General features: G+C 38.6%; 3 protein-coding genes across 3 annotated transcripts; 2 read left to right on the top strand and 1 right to left on the bottom strand.

The window, feature by feature from the left end:
- Positions 1-939: 939 nt before the first annotated feature.
- Positions 940-2,691, bottom strand: GCK72_000428 (uncharacterized protein; the record flags this gene model as incomplete). The annotated part of the gene is made up of 5 exons (XM_053722489.1): positions 940-1,071; positions 1,117-1,268; positions 1,315-1,462; positions 1,891-2,281; positions 2,324-2,691. The coding sequence occupies 5 exons, from the start codon at positions 2,689-2,691 to the stop codon at positions 940-942; spliced, it is 1,191 nt and encodes a 396-aa protein (XP_053591134.1).
- A 1,188-nt stretch (positions 2,692-3,879) lies between these two features.
- On the top strand, positions 3,880-13,530 carry GCK72_000427 (uncharacterized protein; the record flags this gene model as incomplete). The annotated part of the gene is made up of 7 exons (XM_053722488.1): positions 3,880-3,890; positions 5,125-5,439; positions 6,676-7,111; positions 8,174-8,607; positions 9,767-10,159; positions 11,477-12,110; positions 13,339-13,530. 7 exons carry the CDS (start codon positions 3,880-3,882, stop codon positions 13,528-13,530), a joined length of 2,415 nt encoding a protein of 804 aa, XP_053591133.1.
- Positions 13,531-17,166: 3,636 nt separating this feature from the next.
- On the top strand, positions 17,167-18,225 carry GCK72_000426 (uncharacterized protein; the record flags this gene model as incomplete). The annotated part of the gene is made up of 4 exons (XM_003090080.2): positions 17,167-17,255; positions 17,465-17,551; positions 17,994-18,081; positions 18,136-18,225. The coding sequence occupies 4 exons, from the start codon at positions 17,167-17,169 to the stop codon at positions 18,223-18,225; spliced, it is 354 nt and encodes a 117-aa protein (XP_003090128.1).
- Positions 18,226-18,383: the final 158 nt, after the last annotated feature.

The following is an 18,383-nucleotide window of genomic DNA, read 5'->3' as shown; positions in this document are numbered from 1 at the left end:
AACTTTTTTGCGAAAAATCATAGTGCATCGAGTTTTTTTAAAGGAAAATTTGGGGAGGTTGGGGGTAGGAAATAAGTATGGAAATGAGATAAGGGGGGAGGGGGGTGCAACAGAGTTGCATGGAATTCCGACTTCCGGATAAGGAATTTTATTTCCGACTTCCGTCATTCCATAACAGTGGAATTTCGGAAAAGTAAGTTTCGCAGAAATAAAAAATAGGCTGTTTTTCAGCCAAAAACTAATTTTACACTGATTTTCGGCGATTTTTTGATTTTTTTTTTCTTGGAGTTTTTGAATATTTGCGAAAAAATCTAATTCCGACTTCCGATTTCCAACTTCCATCTTCCGGGCGTTTTTTCACTTCCGACTTCCGACTTCCGGATAAAGAAAATCACTTCCGACTTCCGAGTTCCGGTTAAGGAAAATCACTTCCGACTTCCGACTTCCGGATAAGGAATTTTATTTCCGACTTCCGTCATTCCATAGCGGTGGAATTTCGGAAAAGTAAGTTTCGCAGAAATAAAAAATATGGTCTAAAAGGACAGAAAATATGCTGTTTTTCAGCCAAAAACTAATTTTACACTGATTTTCGGCGATTTTATGATTTTTTTTCTTGGAGTTTTTGAATATTTGCGAAAAAAATCTAATTCCGACTTCCGATTTCCAACTTCCATCTTCCGGGCGTTTTTTCACTTCCGACTTCCGACTTCCGGATAAGGAAAATCACTTCCATGCAACTCTGGTGTGCAATCCGAGCTAAAAACAAAAGTTGTCACCGCCCGGATCATTGATACTGTAGGAACGGGGTAAAAAGAAGGAAAATGTCGGAAATAATTGATTAGAATAATTTATTAGTCGGAAATTAAATATTAGAAACTAGAAGGACTATCTGACGTAAAATGAATTATTAGGCAAACAATAGTGTCTTTTGGCTCACATTTAATTAGAATCGTGAACAGAAAGTGCTTTTAGAAGGAACTCCGCCATGATAGATGGGTCCAAATCGTGAATATCTCCGGGAATAAGTGATTTAATATCAGCCACTGATTTGATCTCCCCGAGACATTGTTTCTGAAACTAAGATATTTATTACATAGTTTGGCAATGCGGAATCACTTTGAGCGCATCCAAATTGTATCGAGAAGACAGCTGCAACTTCTTCTTCATTGTCTTCTTCGATTTTCTCTGTAGAAACGTCTCGCATTTCTGAATGACGAAACTGGTATCGTACATGTCAGCCACCATGAGGATTCCTTCGACAGTGATTTCTGAATATTGTAACTATAAAAGTGAACAAGATCTAGACATTATTACCATTGATCGCTTGTTCTCCATAAAGAACTTCAAGGTAGTTCTGAAAATCATCCGCATCGATTCCAGACAGTTTGATCTCAGTTTTCTTCGCTTCATTGAATTGTCCCAAAAACAAAGTCTTGAAATATGAATAATGCGTGGCAAGGTACTGAAAAGTATGCGTTTCTAAAGATGCATTTCACATAAGGACTAGAGTTGCATGGAAGTGAAAATTTCTTATCCGGAAGTCGGAAATCGGAAGTCGGAATTAGATTTTTCTCAAACTTTCAAAAACTCCAAGAGAATAATCATGAAATTCGCGAAAATCTGTGGAAAATTAGTTTTTGGCTGAAGAAAAGCTTATTTTCTGTCCTTTTAGACCATTTTTCCATGTATTTCTGCGAAATGCACTTTTCGAAAATTCCACAGTTATGGAATGACGGAAGTTGGAAGTAAAATTTGTTATCCGGAAGTCGGAAGTAGGAAGTCGGAAGAGAAATTCCTTATCCGGAAGTCGGAATTTCCGACCACACCGATAGGGACGTGCGGAAATTTCCGAAATGTTCAGATCTCACATCCCTGACACTCACTACTTACCAACTTGGAAACAAAAAACTTTTCATCGTTGACGACAAGAACGACATCCGCGTATTCTTCCATTGTCTTGTCGAAACTTCTCAGATTATCTTTGTAAATGCCTGTCATCTTTTTCATTTTCATTGCGATTTCAGCACAAAAACAGTCATCAACAACGAAATCCTTGTTCAAGTTGTTCCATTCTATGAATTTTAATGACCCCCATCCAGAGACAGTATCGTCACTTTTGAAACTCTTCGTTGTTCTTTCCTCCTTCTTTTCTCTGCAGTTAGGGGATACTATTTTCAGTTCGTATTCCACTTCAGTTTCCCATTTTTTCTCATTAGCGTCACGAAATAAGTTCCTGAGATAAAATGAGAGAAATCCATCCCACTGTCTTATTCCAATTTGCCTGTAAAGAATGTAATAAGCTTCGTTCAACTTTAATTCTCACCATGGAACACCAAAATGTTCTTCCATCTCGCTGTACCTATCCTCTTCATTTTTGATGCTAGAAACGTTATTGAATGTATGCTTCAACACAAAGTTTTTTCCAGATGTCGAAGTCATTTCCTCGTTTTTCTGAAAATCCTGAGTAGAATCGACAGGAGCAGTGGTAACTGTGGAATTGTCGCTTTCGACAAATTTCGACGATTCTTCTGATTTCAGTGTCTCAACGATTTCATTCAATTTCGATTGAATCAAATCAAATTTCTCCTGGTATTCATTCGACAGTCTATCAATTTTCTCATCACATAATCTGAGCTTCTCAACAATTTCCAAATTCGACCTTTCAAGATTCTTCTGTTTATCCAGAAGCATGTCAAGAACTTTTTCGATTGTCCGTTCGGACAGAGTGTTATCGATCGTTTTCTGAAATGGAACATATAGATAAAACTGTATGAGAATCTATTTAATCAACTTGCCTCTTCATTTCCATCGCTCGTTTTTATGCTCATCTTATGATAGTTGTGAAGTCACCAATTACAACTGAAACAAACAAAGATAAGTGTGATTCACGCCGGGAGTCATGCCATTATGGCAATCTCATTATGGATCTACCCGCGAAGAAAACTTGCCTACCCACGAACGCAAAGTAATGCATTTTTATGGCACAAAAATGCATTCGTGAATAGAATTAAATTGCATTAAATAGTACAAGTTTTCTTCGTGGGTAGATCCATTAATAACAGACAATCCTGACACAGAATCTCTCAACTCGGTCATCGTGACCAGGGTTGCCACCGAAAAAAAAAATTATTTTCGGTTTTTCGGGTTTTTCGGGTGTATGGAGCCGAAAATATTTTATTTTTTTCGGCCTCCGGAGCGGAGAAAAGTTTTCGTCTCCCGTAAAAAGTTTTCGTTTTTTCGGTTTTGGAAAAGAAGCTAAAAAAGCTGTTTGTATTAATTTCCTAACTGTTTCAGTACATTTTTTTTTGATTTTTCGGGTTTTTTGAGAGGTTTTTAGGCGAACAAAATAAAGTTTTCGGGTATTTTTTAGGCGACCGAAAAAAAAATATTTTTTTCGGGTGTTTTTCAGAAAAGCGAAAAAAATTTCTTTTTTTTTCGGCGACAACCCTGATCGTGACGAAAGACGTCATTCGACACACACAACGAGTGCTACCGTAATATTTCGGGGAAAATTTTAATTGTAATCGATTATTGTTCGATTTGATCAGTGATTATTGATAAATTTTCTCAGAAGAAAAGAAAATCGCTTGAAAATCAAAAAATTCCAAACAGCCCTCAAAATATTACCGTACATGATTGAAAAGTCTGCAATTTCAAGGAAGCATTTGTTTCGACCTAAACGGACATTGAAAACAAAATTTTACGACCTAAAACCCGTTGTAAGAATTGTTTCGACCAAGTCTGCAATTCTAGACAAAAAACACGTATGAATATTACAGTAACACAAATTTCCAGCTGTGTCCGAATAGCCCTGTGGACAGATCCTAGGCCAAGACTGTCTTATATTCAGATCTCTATAATTTTGATTAGCATACAAGTATGACTATCAAGTCACATCTTTGATTTCGATTCACATGCTCTAGTAAGTATTAGATGGCTAGATATATCCTCTATTAGAAAGTGTATTCGGAGATCGAAATGAAGTTATAAAGAAAACGGTATTCAAAAGTTGGCGCCTATTGAAATAAGTGAAGCGGCGCTCTAATGATTCGGCTTAAAAAGCGAGAGAACGCACTCCTCGTTTGCCGTACTCTCTCGCCGCGGCGGCGGAGCAATAGGGGGGGAGAGGAGGAAGTGGGGGTGGGAAAAAGACAAATTTCGCCCGTTTATGAATGAAATTTCGATTTAAAAAGTGTAAAAACTAATAGAAGAGAAGATTCTCGTTCGATTCATGTAAAATATATAACTATTTTTATGGGAAATATTCTCGGAAAAGACAAGAAATCTAAATTGATGGAAATTTTTCTCAAAAGCTGGAATTTTTTCCATTAATTTTGATTTCTTGTCTTTTTTGAGAATATTTCTCATAAAAAAAGTATTAATTTTACATGAATCGAAAGAGAATGTTCTTTTCTATTAGTTTTCACACTTTTTAGATTAAAATTTCATTCAGAACGGGCGAAATTAGCATTTTCAGCGCCCTCTCTTTACAAATGTTGAGTGGAGGAGGCGAGGGACGAGAGAGCGCGGCGGGTCGAGAGACGCAGGAAAAAAGGGGCGACGAAATCGAATTGAAGCTCGCACAGGGTCTCGGGATGAGTAGTGAAATCGAACGCGCTCCACTAGACATTGGCGGCAAATTCAAATTTTAATTTTTTTTCAATTCGACGTTAAGCATTACGTTTTGATACGCAGCTTAATCGACCACTTATTGAGCCGATTTCTGTCAGTTTTCCCGCATTTTCGGTCAGTTTTTCGACCGTCGCGCGTCTTTTCGAGATCAATTCTATTGAAAAAATAAATAAAAATTTCATTTTGTCATACTTGCAAATTTACGGCCCGGCTTCAAAAAAAAGGAACCTATTTTTTTTACCAAATTTTTTGAAGTTTTACATTAAAAATCTCAATTTTTTGATGCATAACTATCGTTTAATTGAATTCTGAAGTATAGTCAAAAATTCGACATTTTTGGGAAAAAAATCAAAAAAATTCAAATTTTCGTTCAAAATTTCAGTTCAAATTTTTCAGCCGGGCCTTCGACCCGGCCCGTTGCAAGAATGCATTTTGTGATTATTTGATAAAAATTTGTGGTTTTAATTAAAAATTCACTCTCTTTATTTCCAGGAACAGCCGTGTCTACTGGTCTGGATCGACAATCGATAGTGATCAACTGCGTGATATATTCACTCAAGCCTACAACGGACATATTCCCCCCTCTCACTGGCGAATTCTCGAGAAAGTGTGCTCATTCCAACCCGGATATTTCCACGTTTTCGATGTTCTCATCGGAAATTCACTCGAATTGAGCTATAAATTCGTGACGACTCCCGACGCGAAGAAGCACAAACAATCGGATGAGTTGTACACGTTCTATCAATCACTGCCACCTGTCGATGGAGTTGAAAACTTTTATAAACGATTCGAGGAGAATATTGTGCCGTGAGTTTGGGAAATTATGTTTTTTGGACTGAAAATTGATGATTTTAAATGAAAAATTGGTAATTTTAAGCCAGAAATTGGTGATTTTTACTGAAAAATAGGTTATTTTAATTTAAAACCTAATTTTTCAGTCGAAAATTGTAGTTTTTGAGCGTAATCTCTGCTTTTTGACTGAAAATTTCACACTTTCATGCTATCTTGGGTCAAACTAGATTATTTTTGTTATTTTAACAGTGTGCAGCAATTTTGCAAAAGTGGGCGGAGCCTAGTTATTTGAAATTCCCCATTTTCGAAAATTCAAACTTTTGCTGTAAAATCATATATCCTAGAGACAAAATTGGGATGTTTGAATCTAAAATTGTATATTTCTTGTCAAATCCTTTTTTTTCGGGATAAAAACCGATTTTTGAATCCAAAACTCAAACTCCGCCCATTTTTGCAATCTAGGCGTCAAAAGGAGCTGTGCCTTTGCAAAAGTGGGCGGATCCTAATCATTTATTTAAAAAATCTCTTTTTAACTCAAAATTGAGTTTTTGAAACTACATGTTCGAGATGAGATCATAATTAACTGTGCGGCGAATTTGCAAAAGTGGGCGGAGTATACTAATTTCAAGCTCCGCCCACTTTTACAATTTTGACGAGAAGCGATAATGGGCGTGGCCTTGTAGAATTTTGTCAAAAAAATCAATCTTTTGACTCAAGATCGAGTTTTTGGAGCCGACGTTTCCCAGAGGAAATTAGAATTAACTGTGCGGCAAAATTGCAAAAGGGGCGGAGCCTAATTGACGGTTTTCTTATTTTTGCCAAAAAATCGCTCTTTTTAACTCAAAATTGAGTTTTTATGACTACGTTTCCTGGTTAAAATCAGCATTAACTGGGCGGCAATTTTGCGAGAGTGGGCGGAGTTTACTAATTTCAAGCTCCGCCCACTTTTGCAATTTTGACGAGGAGATGTGCTGCTGTGTTGCAAAAGTGGGCGTGGCCTTGTAGAATTTTGTCAAAAAATCAATATTTTTGATTCAAAATCAAAGTTTTTGAGATGAGATTAGCATGAACTGTGCGGCAAAATTGCAAAAGGGGCGGAGCCTAATTGACGGTTTTCTTATTTTTGCCAAAAAATCACTATTTTTTACTCAAAATCGAGTGTTTGAGCTGACGTTTTCGAGATGAGATTAGAATAAACTTGCGGCAATTTTGCGAGAGTGGGCGGAGCCTAATCACATTTCCAATTTTCAGAGACCTCATCCACTTCATTCCAAATCGATTCGTCTCAGTTCAAGTGTTCGTCGCAATTTGTCAAGTCGTCAAACAGAATGCAATAAGTGTCTCCGATCTCTACTATCTCGCCACTCTCGTCTACGGAACTCGTCAATTCTTCTCGAAATTCAATTCGAGAATCAAACAATTTCATATCATCGAATCGGGAGGAACTCGTTGGATTCGTTCACGATCGATTCATGACGATTCGCCCCGTAAGAGTCACACGTACTCACTGAATAACGGATCACCGAGAATGACGGGAATTCAAGACTTTTTGACACAATTGAGACCACATATAGACGATATTCTGCAATTGTTGCCTGATGCAGTCGTGAATGATGATGAGTTCTTTAAGACGGCTCGATTGGTTTGTGGATGGAATGGAGATCATGAGGAGAGAATCTGGAAATCGGTAGGTGGAGTTTCAGGCTGAAATTTCAGGTTTTTTACCTTGAAAAATCTAATCTAAAACTGAAAATTAAAAATTTTGAATTTTTAGATCGAAAAAACAATTGACGAATTTCCAGACTTTTGAATCGTTATGGCAGAATTTCAGGTGATTTAAGAGCGGAACTCAGGCTGAAAATTTAGTTTTTTTACGATGAAATATCTAATCTAAAGCTGAAATTCTGAATTTTTGAAGTGTTGAATGCAAAAAACTCATTTTGGGGGCGGTGCCTAATTTTTAAGGTTGGGATTTTTTTTTGAGTTTCCGGAATTATCATATTTTGGACGTATTTTCAGTTTTTTTTTTAAATATAGGTGAATTTTTCTTGGAATATGCATGCAAATAAGCCCCACCCACTTTTTAAGCTTTAGTATTCTGAAAAAAACTATCTTGTAACAACGAATTCATACGTTTTATGGGCGGAGCCTATTTTAAACCGCCTGAATTGACATTTCACTTGAAAATAAGCCACGCCCACTTTCTAAAGCTTCAATTTGATGAGAAATATTCATAAGTTTTGTGGGCGGAGCCCTATTTTAAATAGGTTGAATTAACATTTTACTAGAAAATGAGCCACGCCCATTTAGATTGCTTCAAATCTGTAAATTTTCATAATAACTGAAAATGATTGTGAGGAGCGTATTTTTCGGCTGTAATTACAGATTTTCACAATTTCAGCGATTTTCAGATGGTTTTTTTTTTCAGTTTTTTTCATGTTTTTACAAATTGAAAGATATATAATGAAATCAGAAAATTTGAAATTTCAGATTTTCTCTTATTTTTCCAAAAGCTTTCGCAGTTTTTCCTTTTTTGAGATATAAATCGAAAAAAAACACTGAAGTTTGTTGAAAAAAGTGAGAAAACGATGAATACGGTCGCGCAGAAAAACTCTTCCACCAAAGCTTATTTTGAGTCAGGGGAACGCGATTTTTAGCATATGGATCAATAATAAAAGTTTCTTAGAATTTTCAGAAGTATCAGAATCTGAAATTTGAATTTCCATACAAATTGATTCATTTATTCCAGATCATCAAAGATCGTACGAAATTCCAAGAGTTCTACGATGCCTATCGTCCATTCCTTCGAATTGAAATACGAATGGGAACAATCTATTTGCGAAAATTCACATATGACGACGACTACGAGACAGAATGTGATGGAAAACCAGTGGATTGGATTGTCACTTCATCTCCGCCGTCATCTCTCACAAGTTCCATCATCAAAACTGACGAAATCAGTGGTAAAGAGGAGAAGAAGAAGGCCGTCTCATTCGCCACCGGCATCGATTTGATCGCACCGGACGCCCCGCCTCCTTTGGAGAATCAGACGAACGAATCGACCCAGACGGATCATTTGGAGACGGAACAGATGTGGGATTTGGAGCGTTTAGTGATTCGACAGCTCAAAAGGGATAACGTCACTTTTGCCGAGTTCATCGAGTCGGATAATGCTCGTGAAATGTGAGGAAATGACGGGGAGGGAGGAGCATAAAAATGGGCGGAGCATAAAAAGGAACCTTAAAAGTGGGCGGAGCATAAAAAGAACCTTAAAAGTGGGCGGGGCATAAAAAGGAACCTTTAAAGTGGACGGAGCATAAAAAGAACCTTAAAAGTGGGCGGAGCATAAAAAGAACCTTAACAGTGGGCGGAGCCTGAAAAGAAGCTTAAAAGTGGGTGGAGCCTAATTTTAGGAGGTTTGAGTAATTTTTCAAGTTTGAAATGAGGTTTTGAGGGGTTTCCCTCGATTTTTATAGTTTTTGGAGGCGGAGCTCAGCTTTTCCGAAGTTTTCGCGGTTTTCGAGCTAAAAATCGTGTTTTTAAGTGTTTTTTAGCTTTTTTCAGCGATTTTCGTTAGTTTTAACGTTTTTTGGTCGGAGCTTAGGTTGAAATTTGAAAAAAATTGCATTTTTTGGTCAATAATCGGATTTGTAGTGGAAAAATCAGCGTTTCTTACCAAAATTGTTATGTTTTTTGGAGCAAAAACGCTGATTTTTCGACTAGACAACCGATTTTTGACCGAAAAACTCTAATTTTCCATGTTTTCTACCTAAAAAAAACTCTAAAACCAACTATAATCGCTGAAAAATCAAGGATGGCCTAGAGAATCCTAAATTCGGAAAGTTAGGCCATCAAACCTGTTTTAAGAACTTTTACAGAGCAATCAGTGATGACCTAACTTTCGAAATTTGGGGGTTTCTAGGCCTCCTTAGAGAATATTTAGGCGGTGGTCTAGAAATCCTGAATTTGTAAAGTTAGGCCATCGAAGTTAGGCCATTAAACTCATTTTTCGAAGCTTTTACACCAAAAGCGTTGCAATTCAACAGTGATGGCCGAACTTTTTCAAATTTGAGATTCTAGGCCACCAGCTACGGTTTATGGCCTAGAAATCAACATCCCCTTTTAGTCGAATTTTGAAGAGTTTGGTGGCCTAACTGTTTTGATTAGGATTTCTAGGCCACCGAGGTTTTTTAGCCTTTCAAAACCGATGACCGAGAATTACTAATCTCGAAAGTTAGGCCGTTGTGTTTGGGTAACTAGGCCACCTCTCATGGCCTAGAAATCCAAATTCAAAAATGCATCCCACCCGCCAAACCACTAACCCAAAATTGGTCAGGTTCAGGCATCAATTCCTGATCGATGCGTTCAAAAAGATGAATCTCCACTATTTCGCATTCATTCTCGAAAAGGCGATGACGGAATCACGTGAACAGACATGGAAAGAGACGATGGAGTTGAGAGTAGCAGCTGAAGAGGCACGACTACTTCTCGAGAGAACACGTGAGGAGCATCTGAAAGAATTCGGAGAGTTGAAGACTCGAATGGAGACGATCTCTCGTTTTGAGGCGTATGAAGTGCAGGTCGCATCGAATAGTCGAATTGATGGACTCAAGGAGAGAATAAAAGAGTTAAAAGAGAATAGAGAAGCGATGTTGAGAGAGGAGATGAAGGAGGAGAGAGCACGAATGAAGAGACGAATGAAAGAGTTCAAGGAGGAGTTTGCTGAGGAGAAAAGGTGAGCGATTGGTGGCCGGGGGAATTGCGAAAGTTAGGCCATTTCTAGCGTTTTTGGCCAATTTTTCGACCGAAAATCACCGTTACAACACTACTACGAAAATCCGAATAGTATCGGATTCATTTTGAAACGTATCGGTTCTTTGGTGGCCTAGAAAATACAAAAGTTAGGCCACCACGATTATTTTCGTCTTTTCAACGGATTTTCCACTCTTTTTTGCATAGAAATTGGAATTGAAATAACCTGTAATATAATGGCATCTTCAATCTTTGAAATTTCTGATTTTCTGACTACTAGGTTTCATCGCGGCCGAGAGAATGCAAAAGTTAGGCCGCGGACATGAGATTATCGATTTTTGGCCTATTTTTGCAATAAAATCACTTAAAAACAGTATTACAAACCCACCAACAGTTGTTGCTGTTTTGATTTTTTGATTTTGAAAAATCTCGACTGTCTGGGGGCTGTGGAAGTGCGAAAGTTAGGCCACCACGATTATTTCCGCCTTTTCAAAAGATTGTCCTATCTTTTTTGCATAGAAATTGGAATTGAAATAACCCGTAAAACAATGGCATTCAAAGTCTTCAAATTTCGGTTTTTCTGACTTAGGGCCGGGAAAATGCAAAAGTTAGGCCACCACCATAACTTCAGCGATTTTCAGCCTTTTTAACCTATTTTAGACAAAAATTACCGTGATAACAGTGTTATAAAGACACGATTCACTTTGAAAATCATCAGTTCTTTGGTGGCCTTGAAAATGCGAAAGTTAGGCCACCACCTCAATCTCTACAACTTTTGGTGTTTTCCGTTAGTTTTTTGTAGTCTTTCGCTGTGAATTAGGTAATAGAAATAACCTGTAGTATAACGGAACCAGTTTTTCAAAATTTCTGATTTTCTGCCGATTTTTTCTTATCGCAGGCTGGGGAGTGCGAAAGTTAGGCCACCACCATAAATTCAGCGATTTTGTGCGTTTTTAACCTATTTTATAAAGAAATTCACCTTGAAAACAGTGTTATAAAGACACCAGCCGTCGTTGCTTCATTTCAAATGATCTCGACTGTCTGGTGGCCGTGGAATTGCGAAAGTTAGGCCATCATTTCAATATCCACAATTTTTGGGGTTTCCCGTTAGTTTTTCGAAGGATTTCGCAGTGAATCAGGTAATAGAAGTTAACTGTAGTATAACGAAACCACCACGACGATTTTTTGCTTATCGCGGCCGCGAAAATGCAAAAGTTAGGCCACCAACTCGATTTCTGCGATTTTTAGCAATTTTTGGACACATAATCACCAAAATCTATAACTTTTTTATCATTTCCAGATCCTACTTGGCTGAAATCGCTCGTCTCAAGGAAGCGAACACTCGTCTATCCGCCGACTGTCTCGAATTGGCCACTCGTCACCACGAACACTCGTCTCGAGCTGAAATTCAACGACAAATGACTGAAATCTCGTCTAGACTCGCCGCCGCACGTGATGACTCTATGGACCGCCCATCGATTCTCGCCACACCGGATCCGGAGCCAGAAATCGAAGAAGAATTCATTTCAGTTCCAGAATCGTCTTCATTCACTCCACCCCCATCAACAGTCGATTTGTCTCCAGAAGCTCGTCGAAAGCTGAAAGTGCTCCAGAAGTATTCTGCTGAATTCAACGCTGTCGAATTGCGTGCATTCGCTCGAAACCTTGTCGAATGGTATAATACGACAAAAGCGAATCATAAAGAGAGAAAAACGGCCGAGAAGCAACTCAAAGAGTACGAGAAAGCACTGGATTCCATTGAGGACTCGATAAAAGAGAATCTGGAATTGTTGAGTCTCAACGTCACCAGTGGACTCCACGAGCTGCCAGACATTCCGATGCCATTCTCGGATCGGGTCATGGAGAAGATGTTCGAGTATAGTGGAGAGGAGATGTTGGAGGTGGAAAAGGAGGAGCCGAAAGAGGTGGTGGTGGTGAGTACACTGTAGAAAGTCCTTACATCGGCGCTCTGACGAAATTTCGCAAAAATCGAAAAAAAGCAACAAAAAAAGGAAAAATTTGACTCCCTATCGTTTGCCCACGTTATAAAGCGCGATTTGGCTGAGCGGCGACTCAATTGGCAATCTGCCAAGTCGTGTGCAAACGCGCCCCAATAGACATCCGGTTTTGCGGCTTTTTGTGTATTATATCTTGTTCTTGACTGAAAATTTGAAAAATGGCCTAAGTTTCCGTGAATTTGGGTTTTTAGGCCACCGATTAAAGGTGTTTTTAACAGGTGGCCTAAAAAACACCGGTTTTTCTTGCGTTTTTTGTCAAGAAAATCTTCGCAAATTTGAATTCGGTGGCCTAGAAAACCACATAGTGAACAACTAGTCCCCGAAAACATTTGGCTGAACATTTAAAATTTTGAACTCAAAAACTTGAGGGACTAGTTTTTACTCTGGTGGCCTAGAAAAACAAAAAAGACCACCATTTTAAAATGTTCAGTTTCAAAGCGTTTTCAACCTCTTAAGCTTGAAAAAAGCGGGGGACTAGTTTTTCGCCTTGGTGGCCTAGAAATCCAAATTTTGACTTTTCCACTCAAAATCGACAAAAAGTCTCGTTTTTATCAGTAAAAGCCTTATTTTTCAGCTCATGGGATTCTAGGCCAGCAGTTTTCAGTTACTTTTTCACATAATTTCAGACGAAAAGCGCGAGAAAACGATGGCCTAGAAATCCAAATTTTGGAAAATTAGGCCCCAGTTTTATTTGTAATAGCCTAACTATTAGGTGTTTTGGATTCTAGGTCACCGCTTTTTGCAAGAATATTTCGAAATTCCGCAGTTTTCTGGCACTTATTCAACAAAAAGTGTCATAAAAACGAGAAAAGATGGGATGGCCTAGAAATCCATATATTGGTAAGTTAGGCCAGGTTTTCGAATTTTTTTGAATTTGAATTTCTAAGCCACCGATCAGAATCAATCAATGTCGGCGGTATTCGATTTCCGAACTGTTACTCCGTAAATCGATTACCTCGTAAATTTACCCCGTAAATCGATTTTCAAGCGCTCAGAGTTCCAAAAGCGAATACCGCGCATTTTTTTACACATTTTCGCGTGGAACTCCACATTTTCTAGAAAATATACTCAAATTTTCGAAATTTTGCCCCCGCTTTTGACAGAACAATTTCCCATTCCCATCACGAAATTCGTCTTATTCCAGGTCTCGGAGGAGGACGACGGTTGTCTCATCTGCCACGAAGAAATGGAGCAGAATGATGAGACAATCCGTTGTGACACGTGTTCCAACGAGTACCACTACCACTGCATCAGCAAATGGCTCAAGATCAATTCGATATGTCCGGCGTGTTCCCGGGCATTGAAGGATCCGAATGAGTATCCGAGGCTCGAATAATTCTTTTATTTTATTTTAAATATTTATTTTTGTCCCCCTTCCCGCGCGTATATTTTCCCCCAAAAATGTTCGTTTTATAATTATGTTTTTTTTCCCAGTTATTCTTACCCCCTTCCCAATGCAAACGTGCTCTAATTCTATCGATAGAGCGCACTTGCTTCAATTATCATTTGTATGCAATCGGCTAGTTTTCTCCCCCCTGAAAATGTGTATCCAAAATTTCTCTATATATTTTTTTGACTGAAAATTGTTCCGCCCACATTATATATATTCGCTCCCATATATGAAGATCTTCCCCAGAATGAAAATAGCCCATTTCTTTTTCATTACACTTCCCCCTATTCTCCCTATTCTCCAGATGAAATTGACGTCTCCTTCTTTTTTTTGCGTCTCGCGACACCAAATCTGAACCGGAAGAGGGTCCACGCCCCTTTTGCTCTAATTGCTTCTTGTCTCTACGTCTCTTGTTTCTACACACTATCTCGCATAGCTCTTTCTTCTTTTCTTTTTTTTCTTCTTCACCCCGAGATGTGTCGCCTTTCTTGGCGTCGTCGTCCTCCGGATGACACATTTAGAAGACGTGAGTAGGGAAGAAGGGGGTGACATGCATTTATCATTGCCCTCCCTGTTGGAGAGCCTCTCCTTGTGAAGAGAGCACTTCTTTTGTTTTTTAGTCCTCCCCCCGCTCTTATTGCTTTTTGATGTCTATTTTTATGTATTAGTGGGGGTAATGTGCTGAAATTGCTGAAAAATGAGCCAGTTTGGCACCGGAGCTTTCTCAATTTAGTATAGTTTTGTAGATCAAAACTAGAGCTTTATTTTTGTAGTTGACAGTTTTTTGATAGCTATTCTAGGTTTCTAGATATGAAGCTCGAAAAAATAACGAAGATTTAGATTTTGGCTGAAAATTGAAAATTTACCAACTTTGAGACGTCGTCATGATTTCAGTTCTGGTCCCAGTCGTCTAATTTTTGTAGCAATGTGTAGATCAAAACTAGAGCTCTATTTTTGTTGTTGACCGTTTTCTAGTAGCTCCGCCCACTTTTGAGATAAGACACTTCAAAAAATATAACTTTTTTTGATTTTTGGCTGAAAACTGACCAAACTTGAGACTTTGTAACTTTACGAATTCTAGATCAAAATTTTCAAATCTAGTATGATTATGTAGATTAAAACTATAGCTCCATTTTTGTAGTTGACCATTTTCCTGTAGCTCCGCCCACTTTTGAGATATGCGCCTTTAAAGATAGCTTCTCGCTCCATAGTTCTCTGGGTTACGGTATCTTTAAAGGCGCATATCTCAAAAGCGTGAAGAGCTATCAAAAAGTTATCAACTACAAAAATAGAGATCTAGATTTCTTCTACTAGAAAATCCTAAATTTGAAACTGTGCGCGTTTTTGAGTGTGGCGATAGAGCGCATTTGCTAAGTCACACTTGAAACTCGAAAAGTGTATCTCACATTAGTAAAATGTGGGAAAAAGAGATACGACACGTGGCCTAGGATTTTCGGGTAAGTTAGGCCATCAAAAACTTTTCCCCAACTTTTGGTTTTCTAGGCCACCAAGACGAAAAACTAGTCCCTCAAGTTTTGAGTTCAAAATTTTGAACTTTCGCCAAATTTTTTCGAAGACTAGTTTTTTACTATTTGGTTTTCTAGGCCACCAAACGTAAAAGTTCGGCCACCGTCGATTTTTTTCAGGGAGTTAATCCCTCAAAGGCAGTAGACCCTGCAAAATGTGTTTTTTTTGTTGAAAAAAGAATTTTTTTAGACATTTTCCCCCCTCCACTCTCTCTCTCTTTCTTTTTTTACCTTTAATCCTATTAACACCGCCGCCATCTCCATCTTTTCGTATATTTTTCTAATCCCCCTTTTCTTCTTTTTTTAAATGGCAGTCACCTTTTTTGAATAATCTAATTTTTTCACTGAAATTCTTTAAAACCCCTTATAAAATCACCCTAATACAATATAAAACACACCACGATGCTTGTTACAAACAGCAAAAAATAATAGGCCATAGTGGGAATCGAACCCCGGATGCTAGATTATTGGCCAGACTTCTTACCAGGTACACCATGAGCGAAGGCCGGCGGCGCGATGGCGGGGGTAGTGATAACAGTGCAGCGAATTGGTGTCGGCGTCGGAGCCCCTCACTTTTATCACAACCCTCGCAGCAGCGCCGCCGGCCGTCACCAATGGTGTACCTGGGAAGGAGTCTGACCAGTAATCTAGCATCCAGGGTTCAATTCTCACGGAGTGCCACTCTTTTTTGCTTTTTGTTCTAAGCATGTTGATACAACTCCAAACGCGCCTAGGTCATAGAAAACCTATTTTCAGTGGATACTGCTCGCCTGTTTTTAAAAATTTTATTTTCTCATTGACGTCTTTAAAGGTTCTCTATTGAGAAAAATAAGGAAGCGGGGGGAAAAACTCAATTAAATTCTCTTCTTTTGTGTTGCCGTTTGCAATTTCCGGTTCGTTGCGGTTTTATTCGTTTTAATATCCGGTTGAGATGAGAGAAAAAAGGCGTGTATATGAAAATTTTGTGTTTTTTTTGCTGAAATGAAAATAATAAGGTTTCAGTTTGTGTTGCATTATTCCCGTCTGAATAATATTTTTTTCGAATTGAGAGGTCTCTAAATGTTCACCAAGGTGTTTAGAAGTAAGCGAGTCTTTTTTTTTGAAAATTTCGAAAGTTGTGCATTTTGTCGTAGGATGTGGTGTTTTGCGGTTACTGTAGACAGATAAGCTCCGCCCCTTTTTGCAATCTTGACGCGCAGAGCCTAAAAGTATAGAATTTGAAGTTGGTAACCTAGAAAAACCAAAAAAAATCTGAAGAAAGGAAGATTTTCAAATCAAAAAAGTGAGGGACTAGTTTTTCAATTCGATGGCCTACAAATCCAAAAAGTCGGAAACTAGTCCCCCATCGGTTTCTAGGTGGAAAATTAACGTTTTTGTGTATGACGGCCTAGAAAACCAAATAGTCAAAAAACTAGTCCCCAAAAACTTGAGGGACTAGTTTTGGGTGGCCTAGAAAACCAAAAGTCGGAAAACTAGTCGTCTATTGCAAATCCCCAAATTGATGTGCTGGCCTAGAACACCAAGAAGGGAAAAACTAGTCCCCCGATTGGAAAACTCGAAAAGCCCTACGTTTTTGTAAAAATTTTGAGTTTGATGACCTAGAAATCCAAAAGTTTGGAAAACTAGTCCCTCTCACAAAAATCGGGTTTCAAGGCCACGTGTCTGTGGCCTAGAAATCCTGTTTTTAACCCATTTTTCGCAATTTCGATATAAATGACCTAGAAAACCAAACAGTGAAAAACTAGTCCATCTTGGGCTTTACGTGATCTAGATTTCCAATCCTCGCTCCATTTTGATCTACCTAATCTCATCCTTTCAAAAAAAAAGGGATACGTGCCTATTCTCATTTCAATCCACGTCATCCCCCCTTTTTTCCCATTTCGAGACGTCAATCGGTGCCGGAAATTAATTTTCAAGCATTTCTCTAGTCGAATGATTCAGATTTCTCAGCTCTCGCTTTGTCTGAAATTGAAATTATTTTCTCTTTGTGTTCAAAAAAAAAAAAAAAAATTTTCAAAAAAATTTTTTTCCAGATGTGAAAAGACTCGAACACAAAATGCATCTTCAACGACCACCCTCGTCATTTCACACGTCCGCCTCGCCGAAGCCAGATGTTTCATGGTCATCGTTTTTGATGGTTTACTCGTAAGTTTTTTTTTTAATTTACGCAAAAAATCCTTTCATAACGGGTTTTTTCCTTTGCACAAAGTTTTTTTTTTCAATTTTTGGCAAGTGCGCTCTATCGGATTATCAATAGAGCGCAACTCACTAGGTTGCTGTATTATTGATGCAAATGCGCTCCTTTGACAACCTTTAAGGATTGCCTATAGAGCGCACTTACGCTGTGTTTCCAGAATCCCGTTCATCTTGGTACTCACTGTGGCGTGCATCATCAAATGGCGACCAATTCGAGAGTTTCCGAATATCAGGAGCTTTTTGAGGTATGTAGGTTGAGGGTGTTTTAAGAAGTTTTTAAAATTTGAAGTTCTCAGAAAACCCTTACAAAACCACTTAAATTCAATAAAAAACACACCACGATGCTCCTTACAAAAAGCAAAAAATAATAGGCCCTAGTCGGAATCGAACCCCGGATGGCTAGATTACCGGCCCGACTCCTTACCAGGTACACCATGAGTGATGGCCGGCGGCGCGGCGGCGAGGGTTGTGATAAGAGGGCAGCGAATCGATGGTGGCGACGCAATCACCGACTGTTATCACAACCCTCGCCACCGCGCTTCCGGCCGTCACTCATGGTGTCCCTGGTAAGGAGTCTGACCAGTAATCTAGCATCCAGGGTTCGATTCTCACGGAGTGCTATTCTTTTTTGCATTTGGTTATGAGCATATTGATACAACTCCCAGTTCGTATAACCCTTATTTTCAGTTGGTACTGCTCGTGCTCCCCGAAAAAAGTGATCCAAGAACTCGAACAACCCGACCGAACCCATATGATTATGTCCATCGATGCGCAGGTACTTTTTTATTTCTTTTAGAATTAACTTTTTTTATAAAATGTTCAGTTTCAGAGTCTTGCCTCAATGTCTTCAGTCATCGACTCTCCACTTCTAGTCCGTGAAGAGGAGAGTGAAAGATTCGAGTCTACTGCGATACCATGAATTCATTAATTGCCCTAATTAACGCCATCTCCCTAATTGCTCTGTGATTCTCTATGATTCATCATAAATAGTTTATCATTGAAGAAAAAAAAATCAATAAATCTGAACCCGTCTCGAAAATTGAAAGTTGGACTCGATATCGAAAGAAGAATGATATT

This window comes from Caenorhabditis remanei, chromosome I (genome assembly GCF_010183535.1).
Source record: "Caenorhabditis remanei strain PX506 chromosome I, whole genome shotgun sequence".
NCBI lineage: Eukaryota > Metazoa > Nematoda > Chromadorea > Rhabditida > Rhabditidae > Caenorhabditis > Caenorhabditis remanei.
Note: the sequence above shows the minus strand (reverse complement) of the source record. Positions and strands in the feature narration are given on the sequence as shown.